At 37.3% G+C, this 15,784-nt stretch overlaps 1 protein-coding gene across 6 annotated transcripts in view; it reads right to left on the reverse strand.

Annotated features, from left to right (window-relative positions):
• The window catches only part of DCAF6 (DDB1 and CUL4 associated factor 6), a 138,499-nt gene that overhangs the window by 74,142 nt on the left and 48,573 nt on the right, over window positions 1-15,784 (reverse strand). For all 6 annotated transcript variants that reach the window (XM_045983486.1, XM_045983487.1, XM_045983489.1 and 3 more), the window contains exons 5-7: window positions 10,977-11,090; window positions 10,223-10,358; window positions 6,778-6,992 (exon numbers count right to left, since the gene is read on the reverse strand). In XM_045983486.1, coding sequence (XP_045839442.1) covers window positions 6,778-6,992; window positions 10,223-10,358; window positions 10,977-11,090 — 465 coding nt within the window. The remainder of the gene's footprint in view (window positions 1-6,777; window positions 6,993-10,222; window positions 10,359-10,976; window positions 11,091-15,784) is intronic.

Here is a 15,784-nt window from a genome sequence, read left to right on the forward strand (position 1 = left end):
CTCTAGGGATATGCCTATTCCGGACATCTCATCTAAGTATGTGGCCCCCTCTATCTGGCTTCCTTCCCATGCTGTAGTGTTTTCAAAGTTCATCCATGTTGCAGCATGTATCAGTATTTCGTTTCTTTTAATGGCTCAATAATATTCTATTATTTGGATATGCCATATTTTGTTTACTCATTCAACACGCTATGTTTATTCATTCAACACACCATGAGCACTTTTGGGCTGTTGTTCCTAATGCTGCTAAACATGTGCACGTTTTTATGGGGACATATGTTTCCAGTTCTCTTCAGTATGTATCTAGAAATGGAATTGCTGGATCTTGTGATAACTCTATGTTTAACTTTTGAGGAATTGCCAAACTGTTTTCCAAAGCAGCTGCACCATTTTACACTCCTACCAGCAATGTGTGAAAGCGCCAGTTTTTCCACATCCTTATCAACACCGTTACTGACTTTTTTAATTTTAGCCAGCCTAGTGAGTGCAAAGTGGTACCTCACCGTGGTTTTGATATATTTTGGTTACTAGATTCTAAATCGTAAATCAAATACATGATGCGTAAACACTTTCTCTCATTTTGTGGATCACTCCCTTTATTTTTATTTTTTAACAAAACATTCATTGATTTTCTTCTTCCTCACAATAAAGCAGATTTTGATAGAAACTTAGTGACAGCTTAGCTGCAAATTTTCTGTTTTCTCCTGGAAACCATACTAAGCAGCAAGATGGGGGAAAAAAGTCTACACCCTCAGCAAAGTAGAGAGAGAATAAAAAAACCCTCACAAACTCCCCTAGTATGTAAGTATGGCTAGAAGCAACAGAGAATAGCAAATGCGCACAGGAAGCCACAAGTGTGAGCGGGAGCAATCAGAAGACTAGAGGAAGCCTCGTGTGGCCACTGGCCAAAAGCTTACACAGATAATCATCGCCAGAAACAGAGGGCCTCACTCTGTATGCGAACTATATTTAGAAAAGAGCTCTGCTCCGTAGTTATGAGAGGGGAACTGTGTCTTACACAAGCAGACAGCTAGTGTCATAACCTCAACAATTATTTCTGGAACAAGATCTTCAAGTTAAAAACAGTTAAAACTTTGAGTTTTTGAGACAGGGAAAATAACCTACTCAAGAATAATGAAAATGGGGGCGCGCCTGGGGTGGGTTAAAGCCTCTGCCTTCGGCTCAGGTCATGATCCCAGGGTCCTGGGATCGAGCCCCACATTGGGCTCTCTGCTCAGCGGGGAGCCTGCTTCCCTCCCTCTCTCTTTCTCTGCCTGCCTCTCTGCCTACTTGTGATCTGTCTGTCCATCAAATAAATAAATAAAATCTTAAAAAAAAAAATACTGAAAATGCTACAAGAATTAATTCAGTCATTCAAGAAAGACTCTTCTGAGCACCTTCTATGTGTCAGGCACGACTCCAGGTATTGGGAAAAGATCAAGAGGTAAATCATACAAAAACCTCAATGTCACAGTTTATTAACTAGTGCAGTAGGTGAACAATACATGATAAAAAAGTAAAACATACAAAGAAAGTGTTAAGTGTTATGGGGAAAAAATTTAAGTAGACAAAGGAGATAGGCATTACCAGGCAGTTAAAGGCTGGGACTTTAAACATGGTGGTGAAGTAGGGCCTCACTGAGAACGTGACAAGGGCAAATATCTAAAAATAGCTACGAGAAAATGAAGTCCAGAGATGCAGGAAGACCATTTCAAGTGCAGTAAACACAGACGCTCTAAGGAAGACACATGCTTCAGCTGCCTGAGAAGTCAGTGGAGGCGGCCACAGCGCGCACAGCAGAGTACTGAGGGACAGCCGAAGTCACCGAACCACGTGACATAAACACTTGACGCACTGACAGGACCTTCATTTTGCTTTGAGGAGATGGAGAGCCACTTGGGAGTGCTGATCGGAAGAGTAGCATAATTTGGCCTCGTTTTAAAGGATCACTGGGCTGCTACGTAGCTGAAGGACAAGTAGGGGAGCTGGTTAAAAGCGACCACAATAATGTAGGAGAGATAGTGAGGCCTTGGATCAGGTAGTAATGACAGTCTGAACTACAGATCTGGGATATGTATTTTTGGCACAAACCACGGGGTCAGGAGAAAATGAGAAACTGGATTCAACAAAGTAGTCCATTATTGGAGTGAGGCAGGTACAGAAAATGTCAAATAGATTAATTAGAAGCAAAGACAACAAAAAGAAAAAAGGAATACAAAAATAAAGGAAATGAGAAATTTTAAAAATGGAGTATAAAAAAATACTAAAGAAGGGAAAAAAATGAAAGAGAAATTATTACAGGATTGAGAATTAAGAAAGGAAGTTTAGTGGCAAGCTGTCGGAGGAGTAGGAGACCAAGATACCATCAGGTGCCAGGAGACCAGCTACAGAGTCATCAAACCATTCCAAACACCTACAGACTCAACAAGAGACAGAAGGGAAGAGGAGCAGAAATTCTAGGAACAGAAAATCAACCACCTTCCAGAAGGCAGGATGTGTGGAGAAGAGAATCCGAAGCCACAGGAACATAAATTGCAGGGGGAAGGGCCGGCTCCCAGCAAGGGTGGAGCAGCCGACAACAAAATCGGGACCTTTACAAGTCCGCTCCACTGACGGACGTTGCTCCAGAGGCAACGACACACGAATACAGTGTCGTCTCAGGACCCACAGGGTCACAAAAAGACGGGGTGTCCGAGTGTGGCAGAGCTCCTGGGTATCAGAGTGGGGAAACGGGCTGCAGAGACGGAGCCAAGGCATTAGTCCTCAGTTCGGGATGACCTTAAACCATGATCTGAGGCATATTCGGACCACTGCTCTTTCAGCAGGGACCCCATAAATGGCAGACCTGGGAAAACCCCTCCTTCCTCCTCTGGAAGCAGCGGCCCAGGAGCACATGGCAGGAATCTGCTGGGTTTGGAGACTCCAAACGGGACTGTGCACCAGAGACAGAAATGCTCTGTCACAGGCTGGGGAAACTCAGAGCATGGCCAAAGACCAGAGAGATGGGAGGCACCGACTGATTTTTCTCTGAGAGAGCACTGAGGAGCGGGGCCTTGAGCTCTTGGCTCCTCCAAGCCAGAGACTGGGCAGCCGCCACACCAGAAGTGTTCAGGGAACAAAAACTCTGAGAGCAAACCCAAGCAAATTGCTTAGCCCGGCCCCCGGCAGAGGCAATACAATTCTGCCTTGAGCAAAAACATTTGAGAATCACAGCAACAGGCCCCTCCCCAAGAAGATCAGCAAGAACATCCAGCCAAAACAAGTTCACCGATCAATGAGAACTGCAGAACACCAGACGTAGGGGAAAGCAACACGTGGAAGTCATGGCTTTTTTCCCCATGATCCTATATTCTTTCAAAGTTAAATTTTTTAAGTTTTATTTTTTTCTTATTCTACCTTGTAAAATTATTCCTCTTTCCTATTTTAACGTTTTAAATTATTTTAACTTATCAATACCTTTTCTTAAAAATCTTATGTAATTTTCATTGTTATAGTCATATGTCTCCCTTCATTTTATTACCTTATTTTGGTATACATCTAGTCTTTTTTTCTTTAAAATTTTGGGATACAGTTTCTGTATGATCAAAACATACCCTAAATCAAGCGCATGGCTTACTTCTAATCTCCAGCCTGATCACATTCTTTCCTTTTTTTTCTTTTTTCAAATAACTTATCAATTCCTTTTTAGTATCTTTTTTAATATTCCTCTTTACAGTCATATTCTATCCCTTTATCATGTTTACCCTTATTTTTGTATATATATAGGTTTTTCTTTCTTTAAAATTTTGGGAGGTAGTTTATTCTAACAGATGAATGGATAAAGAAGATGTGTATATATACAAGGGAATACTATGCGGCCATCAAAAGAAACAAAATCTTGCCATTTGTAGTAACGTGGATGACTAAAGGGTATTATGCTGAGCAAAATAAGTCAATCAGAGAAAGACAATTATCATATGATCTCCCTGATATGAGGAATTGGAGAGAAGGGTGGGGGGGTCCCAGGGGGTAGGGAGGGGAAAAAATGAAACAAGATGGTATTGGGAGGGAGACAAACTGACGGTTGCTGGGTGGTGGGGGGCAGGGTTAGGGTGGTTGAGTGACGGATATTGGGGAGGGTCTGTGCTATGGTGAGTACTCTGAAGTGTGTAAGCCTGATGATTCACAGACCTGTACCCATGGGGCAAATAATACACTATATGTTAATATTTTTTAAATCCATTAAAAAAAGAATTAAAAAATATAAAAATATTAAGAATTAAGAAAATATAAAAGTATCATTAAAACATTAAAAAAAATCATTATGTGAAACTTTGATTCAAATTTTAAAATCCTTTTCAATCATTTCTTATATCTCCAATCAAAATACATTATTCCTTCCTTTGTTCTACTTATACAGAACATGACTCTTATATATAATTCAATTAAGTTTTACATATTCATGTTTTTATATCTGTATTTCCACTACACTGTAAATTCCTGAGTGAGAGGTGATGTCTTTGTCAATGTCATCCTTGAGTTTCTTAAATTTGTACAGGACCTAGTGTAAAGTAGATGTTCAATAAATATGTGGTGAGTTGAGTGTGTCTGAACACTACTGTCAAGGATTTAGCATAAAACACTGAAGAAAAGGTGGTAAGCTTTAGAAGGAGACTGACAACTAATTTCTTATTCTATATATACCTGTGAATTACTTAGTTTATTATACTAAGCATGATTTATTTTTATAATTGTAATACTTTTTCAGAATTATTTTTCTTTTTTTTTTTTTTTAAGATTTTATTTATTTATTTGACAGAGAGAGAGATCACAAGTAGGCAGAGAGGCAGGCAGAGAGAGAGGAGGAAGCAGTCTCCCTGCAGAGCAGAGAGCCCGATGCAGGGCTCGATCCCAGGACCCTGAGATCATGACCCGAGCCGAAGGCAGTGGCTTAATCCACTGAGCCACCCAGGCGCCCCTCAGAATTATTTTTCTTAATTTAGTTGATTCAACAAAGAATACCAAGAAAACCATGTTCAGAAAACCAAGTGTTCATGACTCAGCCTCATTCACTCTAACTATGCAAACATATTTTGGCTCAGTATTCTATGGTACAAAAGCTGGCTGGCCCACGTAAAATGTTTCTGCATTTCCAGCTTTCATTATGTAAGAGTCAGAAAGCTGGACTGTAAGTTCACTGGAGCACAGGTCTCAAGAGGAATAACACAGCAGCAACAAAATGAAACAGCAAATCTCATGTTTTTAATAAGACCAATAAACTCAAAAATAGCCTTCATTAGCCAGCATCCCATTTTCTTTGACAATTTTCTAATTCACTTAAAAACACCAGAAAATTTAAAATCCCAAGAATATTTATAAAGATGTCGTGATTTTTCCTTAATATTACAGCCTACTCTGCAATCATAACAACCGGATAGAGTTTTGCATATCACAAGGATCAGAAAATTGTTCTTCTTTACTACCTTTAAAATATGTTCACTAATAGGAGTCAGTCTAATACCAAAAAGTCACTAATAATAGTAAAGCAACAGTTAATTTCAAAAACATTTACAAGCCAAAGAGTAGTGATTAGACACAGGACATTTAAAAAAAAAAAAAAAAAAAAAAAGCCAAAGTGAAAAATATATTGGAGAAAGAATCTAAATGGGTTAAAACATTTTTCTATTGCTGCATACTTCAAGGATATATTATTTCTGGTTTTTGCCTTTTATAAATAAGAAGATGGTTTGCTGTTTTATTTTTTTAAAGATTTTATTTTTAAGTAATCTCTATACCCAGTGTGGGACTTACACCCACAACTTCAAAATCAAGAGTCACAAGTTCCACTGACTGAACCTGCAAGGTACCCCAATGGTTCACTATTTCAGAGTCGCCTAGTTTTCAATATGTATATAGATCTATATGTAATAATTAGAAAATGCAATATATAAGCTTCAGTAAGACCAAAAGTTTATGCTCACCAACAGGATTTTACCTATTACCATTTACTATTCATATGTGGACAGCAATTCCCTCCTCTCACCATTGTCTGTGTATATGTATGTTAAATACGTGTACTTTAACTTAACTTTTTCTCACTTACTTATATGTATTTTGTAAAATGCACCTAGGGAGGTATGTTACTGGTTCTAACTGTGACAGAGAAACATGATCAGAAGAGAAGGGGATCACTGTCCACATCTGAATAGTAAATGGTAACCGACAAAACGCCTATTGGTGTATAAACATAAACATTTAGTCTCTTGAGTTTAAACATCCAGCTTTTTAATGTTTTGTTTTTTATATGACTGTTAGAACTACTGATGTTTCTTGCTTGCTGCTGTGCCTCCATAAAGTTAGAAAAACATTTTTCTATTAAATATTTTCTCTTTAAAAATATTTCACAAGGGGCACCTGGGTGGCTCAGTGGATTAAGCCACTGCCTTCGGCTCAGGTCATGATCTCAGGGTCCTGGGATCAAGCCCCGCATTGGGCTCTCTGCTCCGCAGGGAGCCTGCTTCCTCCTCTCTCTCTGCCTGCCTCTCTGCCTACTTATGATCTCTCTCTCTGTCAAATAAATAAATAAAATCTTTAAAAAAAAAAATATTTCACAAGATTTTCCTCTAGAGCTTTACCCTTAATGATTAGCCCCTTTCATGTATATTCCGTGCCCTTCTACAAAACCTAGACTATAAATACCTTGAAAATCAATTATATTTTTTGAGCCCTTCAAGTCCCAGGAGTCACTGAATTCATGTTTCTGAACGGAACGAAGAACATGGCTTTGAGCAATCTTACCTCTTCTCTTCTTTCTTCCGAAGAAGGAGTCTTAAGTTCTCGTGCTGTATCATCTTTCGGGTCAAAAAGATATATATAATCTGAAGAGTAACTAACAAGAATCTCTCGGCCATCTTCACTGTAACACAGAGATGTCACTCGGCAGGACTTATTATTAAGATGGGAAGGGATAAAACGGGCAACCATTCCAGTAGTTCCTCGACCTGCATAATTCCCTAAATAAAAAAACAGGAAGTTGTATACATTTTTTAAGAAAAACATGTTAAAAACTCTTAATCCGAATTATGAGATATGTGATCTAATGTAGCAACATAAAATCCAAACTATCATATTCTATTTCTAGGAAAGGTTCTTTTCTTAATAGCCTAATTTTATAACAAAATAATTAAGAATATAGTATGAAAGTTATGTAGCTTAAAAAAAAAAATCTCCCGAGTGGCTGGAATTACATAGATTATATAAACGTTTTATAGATTACATAAATGTTTTATTTGAAATATCAGTTAATCAATTAAAATGATTTGTGACTACAGTTACACTAAATCACCTTCCAAAAATTTTCCTCCAATGAAGATAATGTAATTTTTACAATGAAGATAATATAATTTTTACAATATAAATAGGTGAGCTTATATTTATTACTAGCATACTAGATAAAATTGTGCATTTTCCCTTTAAAATTATTTACCTTTTGCTTTAAGTTAGAAAAGGTTCTTTTTAGTTTATTTATTTTTCTTAGTAACCTCTACAGTCAACGTGGGGCTCAAATTCATGACCCTGAGATCAAGGGGTACATGCTCTTCCGACTGAGCCAGCCAGGCGCCCCACGTTTAATTTTTTTTTTTAGATTTTATTTATTTATTTGACAGAGACAGAGATCACAAGTAGGCAGAGAGGCGGGCGGGGGAAGAGGAAGCAGGCTCCCAGCTGAGCAGAGAGCCCGATGCGGGGCTCGATCCCAGGACCCTGAGACCATGACCTGAGCCAAAGGCAGCGGCTTAACCCACTGAGCCACCCAAGCACCCTTCACCTCTATGTTTTTAAAAGATTTTTGATTGTCATGAAATTTTCTTCTTATAAAGTGACAGAGTAGGGGCAGTATTCCAGCTTTAATTTTGGCAGTCATCAATATAATATGATATGATATGATATGACAGGGAAGGGTCCAACTGGCATTTTGTGCCCATGGAGGTCTGGGAATGCTAAATTCTAAGAGTCCCACAAAACTGTATAAGGAGACCTACTGCACAAGGAGGTCTTGTCCTGCCCAAAATGTCAATTGTGTCCCACTGCTGAAAATATTAATTTAGCCTAGAATTTCATCTTATATTACTACTGTTTCCCCTAAAAGTGCATATCCAAATAGGTAAGATTTCTCAACCACAGTTCCAAAAAAAAAAAACCAACCCCCCCCCCCAAAATCACCTACTCTTCCTTTTTAATCTTTTTTTTTTTTTTTTTTTTTTAAAGAGAGTGTACACACGATTGGGGGCAGGGGTAGAGGGGAGAGGGAGAGAGAGAATCTCCATGCCCAGCACAGAGCCCAACTCAGGGCTCAATTTCACGACCCTGAGATCAAGACATGAACTGAAACCAAGTCGATGACCAACTGATTGAGCCACCCAGGCGCCCCCAACATAGTCTTCTCATTTCCGTACTCTGTGTCCATTTTTACTGGATAAAAACTGACACTTAGATTGAGACTTGTAGTTTCTGGCCAACACCACTTTCATTTTTAGCAATATAAAGTATGTGAAAATATACAGATGTAGGTGTATTTGCTGGGTGTGTGGGTATATAATCCTGGCCTTCCCTTACGAGAAAATGCTAATAAGCATTTTCATTTCATTTATTTATAATAAATGGAATATTCCAGAGGCAATTTCATTCCACAAAGGAATGAGAAGCAAATGAGGAGTTTAAGAAAGACTCAACTTCAGGGCTGCAGCACCATCAGTAACAGAACTTAATGGGGCTTCAATTGGGCGTATGCTGTGCGTGAACACGTACCACGTACCCACTGTTCTTCCCTAACTTTCCTCTCTACAACAAAGAGAAATGAGGAGAGCCAAGTGTTCTGGGCTGATAGTGTCCCCCCACAAATTCATGTCCATCTAGAACTCAGAATGATTCCGGAATATTTCGAAATAAGGTCTCTGCAGATGTCATGAGGTCATACTGCATTAGGGTGGGCCCTAGATCCAATATGACAGGTGTCCTAGTAAGAGGAAAATGTGGATTCATTCAGATTCACACAGGAGAGGACAGCATGTACATGTGGAAGCAGAGAGTGAAAGGAAACATTTAAAAGTTAAAATTGGGGGTGCCTGGGTGGCTCATGTTGGTTGGGCATCTGCCTTTGGCTTGGGCCCTGATCTCAAGGTCCTGGGATCGAGTCTTATGTTGGGCTCTCTGATCAGTGGAGAGTCAGCGTCTCCCTCACACTCTCCCTCTATGCTCTCTCTCACTAATCAATCAATCAATCAATCAATCTTTTTAGGGATGCCTGGGTGGTTCAGTGGGTTAAGCCTCTGCCTTCGGCTCAGGTCATGATCTCTGCTCAGCAGCGACCCTGCTTCCCCCTCTCTCTCTGCCTACTTGTGATCTCTGTCAAATAAATAAAATCTTTTTTAAAAAAAATCAATCTTTTAAAAAAAAAAAAAATAAATAAAAGCCAAAGTTGTCAGCAACCACCACAAGCTAGGAGAGAAGCATGCAAGAGTCTTCCTGAGAGCCATCGACAGAAAACCTTTAACACCTTGATTTTAGACATCTAACCCCCAGAAATGTGAGAATCAATTTCTATTATCTTAAGCCATCCAATTTGTGGTAATCTGTTATGACAGCTCTAGGAAATTAATACATCAACTGTTAAAATTTTTTAAAGTGATAAACTGCAAAAGTATCACCTGGATAGGGTCATAAAAACTTCATAAAATGCTATTTTTATGTATGTATATATGTATGCTCCATGCCCAGTATGAAGTCCAGTGTGGGGCTTGAACTCATGATCAAGACCTGAGGTGAAATCAGGTCAGATGCTTGGGACACCTGGGTGGCTCAGCTGATTAAGCGTCTGCCTTAGGATCAGATCATGATCCCAGGGTCCTGGGATCAAGTCCCACTTCAGGCTCCTTGGTCATCGGGGAGTCTGCTTCTCCCTCTCTCTGCTGCTTGCCCTGCCTATACTGTCTCTCTCTCTCTCTGTCCTGATAAAGAAATAAAGTCTTTAAAAAAAAAAAAAAAAAAAGAGTCAGATGCTTAATTGGCTGAGCCACCCAGGCGCTCCTATAAAATGTTTTTTATAATAATCCATATTGCTTAAACACATTGTATTTACTGAATTTTATGAAAATAAAGACACCTTAAAATTGCAAATATGTCATAAAGATTTATTCTTTGAACTGACAGAATCTTGTATTTTCTCTCATATACAGCTTTTTACCTGTGGCTCTTGTGCCCAGCATCCGCCGATCATGTATTCGTACCGAGCTATCCGAACAGCCAACAGCAAGGTAGTATGGAATCGGTGGGCAAATAGCAACAGATGTGGCCGCGCGTCGGCAGTTGATTAGAATATCCTACAGAAGGTACACACCACCGGTCACACAGCACTGCTACTCTAAAGACTTACAACGTTGAAATATTTTAACATGTAAAACATTTTCCTTTTAACTAGAAGAAAATAACCATTCTCCGAAGTTCTAACTCGGTTTGATAATGAGAAGAAAAAACAACACGGTTTTCTTTATTTTTCAGATTTCTATCAGTTTTCCAACAAAATCGGCTTCTGTGAAGCCAAAGTAAATATACGCAGTCAATATTCCTTCTCGGGAGTTTATTGCTCTAAGGGAAATTCTTTCTTTCTTTGCAGTTTGCTACACAACTCCAATACTGACTTCTAATACAATATTGTACATTTACCTTATAAAACAACCAAAATATGAAATATATGGAAATATAAATTTTAGTAGTGGTTGAAAAAACAAACAATACATGAGTAATGCAAATTGCATTCTGAAGAGACAAAATAAAAATTATTGCTAAATATAAGACTAAAACACGAAGTAGTTACACTAGCCAACAAAATTTAATACAATCAAATTCACCCATAAACTTATAACCCAGAGATACTTACTGTCCAATTTTAATTATTATCTTAATTTTTATGGTCATTTATATAAAAATTTGATTCTTACATCTTTGCAATCTTCTTTTGTACAGCTAGTTTTGATACGTGTATCAAACCACCGAACAGTTCCATCTTCACCACAAGAGAGGAACGTATACGGGTCATTGGGTACGGTCATAATCTGTAGAAGAAAATCAAAGTACAGGTAATGCTATTAAACATTTAAACTGGTGTCTTTGAAAGATGTTCCTATTGTTTTAAAAATTAATTAAACTGATGTCTTTGAAAGATGTTCCTATTGTTTAAAAAATTAAAGAATAAAGAAGTAAAATTGTTTTCATATTCAGACGATTTGATCATCTAAGTAGAAAATCCTACGTAATTAATTTTTAAAAAATGTATTAGGATAAGTAAATTTAGAAAAGCTGCAGGATATAAGGTCAATATATGAAAATCAATTGTATGTCTATACTATGGCAACAAAACCATTAAAAACTGAAAATTTAAAAATAATAACATTATAATAACATGAAAATATAAAATGCTTAAGGACATAAAAGACACATAACAATGAAAATTATAAAACATTACTGAATAAAATTAAAGTCCTAAATAACAGGAGATAAACTGTGTTCACGGACTGGAAAATTTAATACCGTCACTTCTCCCTAAACTGATATATAGATTTGAAATAAATTCCAGCAGGATTTTGGCACAAATTATAATTTGATTATCATATTCATGTGGAAATACAAAAGACCTAAAATACCTTAAGTACTGTTGCAAAAGAAGAACAAAGGACTTATACTACTGGCTTTAAGGGTTACTATAACTACAGAAATTAACACAGTGTGATGGAGGCTTAAAAATAAATCACTGGAAGAGAACAGGTACTGATCAAAAATAGATGAAAATACATATGGCCAAATGATTTATGATAATGGTGCAAAGAAAACTCAGTGGAAAAAGAACACTGTCAGAAAACTGGATAGCCACAGGCAAAATAATGAACCTCAAGCAATATTTCATACTTTCTTAAAAAATAAAAAACAACAGGGATCATTGATCTAAGTGTGAAACATAAATATAAAACTTCTAGGAAAAAATCTTTGTGACTCTTGGTTAAAAAAAAGATTTTTAGATATAACATTGGCCCATAAAAACAAAGAACTTTGGTAAAATGGGCTTCCTGAAAATTGAGAGCTTCTTTTGGAAGGACAATGTTAAGAAAATGAGAAGACAAAACTACTGACTTGGAGGAAAAAATTACAAATCACATACCTGAAAAATATCCAAAACATACCTTGAAAATCCCTCAAAACTCAATAATGAGAAATGAATATACCACTAGAACAATGGGGAGAAGATCTGAACAGACAATTCACCAAATACATAAAGATGATAAGCACATGAAAAGTATGCTCAACATCATTAGATAATAGGGAAATAAAAGTTAGTAACACGAGAGATTCCACTCTGTATCTATTAGAATGTCTAAAATAAAAGACTGACCACAGCAAGTGTTCTAAGGATGCAGAACAACTGGAACAGTCGGGCACCGCTCACAGAAATGTAAAATGATACAACCACTCTGGAACAGTTCGGCAGTTTCTTAAAAAGTTAAACTTAAACTTCTAATATAACTCAGTCATTCCATTCCTATGTGATTACCAAAGACAAATGAAAGCACAAATCCATACAAAGACATTTATACAAATATACAAAACGGCTCTATTTGCAACAGCCCAAAACTAGAACAACCCAAATGCCCATCCAAAAATGAAATATATAAAGAAACTGTGATATATCTTTATAAAGGAATAGAACTCAGAAATAAGAAGCTAGTTACTGATACTCTAACAACATGAATGAATCTCAAACATGAGTATTATCCTAAGTGAAAAAAATCAGACCAAAGGAAGAATACATATGGTTTGATTATATAATCTCATTCATATATAATTCTACAAAAAATATAAACGAATCCACAGTAATTGAAAGATCAGTCATTCCCAAGGATGTGGGGGTGAGTAGGGACAAGAGAGAGGGAATAAAAATGGGAATAAGGAAATTCTTGGATACAATGGATATATCCATTACCTTGACCAGGCAAATGATTTCAAGGGACAATAAATTGTCAAAACTTACCAAATTGTATTCTTTAAATCAATGTTATCAACATTTCATTTAAAGATAACTGAGGTACTAACCAGTGTAATAAGTCAAGAAAAAGAAGCAAAAGGTATATGGTTTGAAAATAAAGAATGAAAAATGTCATAATGCAAAAAAGATATCACTGTGTAGATAGAAAATCCAAAAGAATCTACAGTTGAATTATGATCTGTAATAAGTGAATAAAAAGACTGCTAGTTTTAAAATATTATAAAGTCAATGGTATTTTCTATACCAGTAACATTTAAAAACTAAAATACTTAAAAAGATAACATTTACAATAGTACCAAAATATCAAATACTTAAAAAATTTTAAGGAAAATTGTACAGTAATGCCACACTAAAAATTGTAAAATATTTTAGTGACAGAATAAAACCCTAATAATTACAAAAATATATCTCCCCATTGATTGCAATATACAATAACTGTAAGATATTAATTTGCCCTAAATTTATCTTTAAATTCAGTATAATCACAATCCAACCTTCAGCAAACTTTTTGTTAGAAACTAATATGCTGCTTTAAAAAGTTATATTGAAACACAAAAAATCAAGAATAGTCAAAATGTTCTTGTAGGAGGAACAAGGAAATGTACTGTATTAGATACCAAGGTCATTTCAAAGCTATGGCAATTAAAGCAATTCGGTACTTAAAAAGGGACAAATACACCAATACTTGGTCTATACCCATAGACCAATGGTGCAAAATAGAGTACAGAAATGATCTATGCATATATGAACTTTTAATTTACAGTTAACGGCATGCTGAATAGCAATGGAGAAGAAAACCAGTATTTTAAGATGGGGTAAAATCCATATGGAAAGAGAGATATCAGCAGGACTGCAGAACAGAAAGCCTCAACTCACTCTCCTACAAAAACACTGACTTTTAATAACAATATAAATACAAAGAGCTTTGGGGCACCTGCATAGCTCAGTTGGTTAAATGTTGAACTCTTGATTTTGGATCAGGTCATGACCCCAGGGTTGTGAGATGGAGCTCCAAGGTAGGCTCCATGCTAAGCATGGAAGCCTGCTTGGGATTCTCTCTCCTCCCTATGTCCCTCCATCGCCCTCCCCAACCCTACTCGTGCACACTCTCTCCCTCAAAAAAATAAATAAACTGAAGTCAAAAAGCATTTATGAAAATGCCAAAAACCAGTTAAGAAGGCAGTACATCAGTCAAGTTCAAAGCCAAGTACAGCCATATTGAACAGAAAAAGAAAACTTATTTCATTTTAATCATATTGGTGCCTCCCCCAAGGCAACACAGCTCAATACTGGGGGATAAAAGCCCAACTGCAGCTTCTCCATTGAAAAGGAAAAAGAAGAGTAGAATGTCTGTCCAGCTTATGGGTGGAGTAAGGCTGCCAGAGGACTAGTTTCTGTCTTGCTTGACTCAGCATTCATAAAACTGGCATATCTTGAGAACAAAAGAGAGCTCAGTGACTTCAGTGAAAGACCCAAAATCCTGCAGTATCATTGAAAGAAAAGGGAGCAAGGTCACTCTAAATGGAAAATTAGATACACAAGACCAGAGAAGATACATCATCATAAGAAGTCGAGGGGATCTCCAGAATCTCTAGCTGGGCTGATTGGTGAAGACCTTCCCTTATACAAAACAAGTCTATAAAGACTGGAAGAGATAGCTGTTTTTATGAAAGCAAAAATCACAACAACAAAATACCAAGGCACACAAAGATACAGTGTAACAGCCCTATCAAAGGAACAAGATAGCTTCAGAAACTGACTCTAATAAGATACATGAATTACCTAAGAATTTACAAATTAATCATCCTAAAGAAGTTAATGCACTGTAAGAGAACACAAATAAACAACTAAATGAAACAAGGAAAACGACACATGAACAAAATGAGAGTATCACCAATGACCAAAAAACTGGAAAAAAGAACCAAATGGAAATTTGGGGACTGAAGAATATAATAATTACTTTAAAAACTCACTAGAGGAAATCAACGTCAGGCTTGATCAAGCAGAAAGAAAAATCAGCAAACTTGAAGACAACTCCTTTGGAATTACCATGTCAGAGGAACAAAAAGGAAGAATGCAGAGAAGTGAAGAAGACCTTAAGGGACTTAGAGGACAAAACAGGCAATATATAGGGAAGCAATATGTACGGAAGCAATATATACAGACGTTTCAGATGGAGAAAAAGAAGGGGCAGAGCGCTTGTTTGAAAAAATAATGGCTGAAATCTTCCCAAAGAAAACAGATATCCACACTCAGAAAGATCAAAAGGACTCTAAATAGGCTGAACCCAAAGAGGTCCACGCTCAGACACATTACAGACAACCTGTCAAAAGTCAAAGACAGGGGCACCTGGGTGCTCAGTTCGTTAAGCATCTGCCTTCGGCTCAGGTTATGATCCCAGGGTGCTGGGATGGAGAATGAAACATGAAAACAAGAGTGCCAAAATCAGTATAAGATGTACTGAAAAAAAAAAAAAAAAAAAAAAGAAAGGTAAATGGCAATAGTAAGTACTTCCCTATTAGTAACTACTTTCTATGTAAACAGTACCCTACCAAGTGGGAAGTATATAGCAGTAAACACCTACATTAGGGGAAAAAAGAAGATCAGGGCATCTGGGTGGCTCAGTGGCTTAAGCCTCTGCTTTCGGCTCTGGTCATGGTCTCGGGGTCCTGGGATCAGGCCCTGTGTTGGGCTCTCTGCTCGGCAGGGAGC

This window comes from Meles meles, chromosome 17, assembly GCF_922984935.1.
Source record: "Meles meles chromosome 17, mMelMel3.1 paternal haplotype, whole genome shotgun sequence".
Lineage (NCBI taxonomy): Eukaryota > Metazoa > Chordata > Mammalia > Carnivora > Mustelidae > Meles > Meles meles.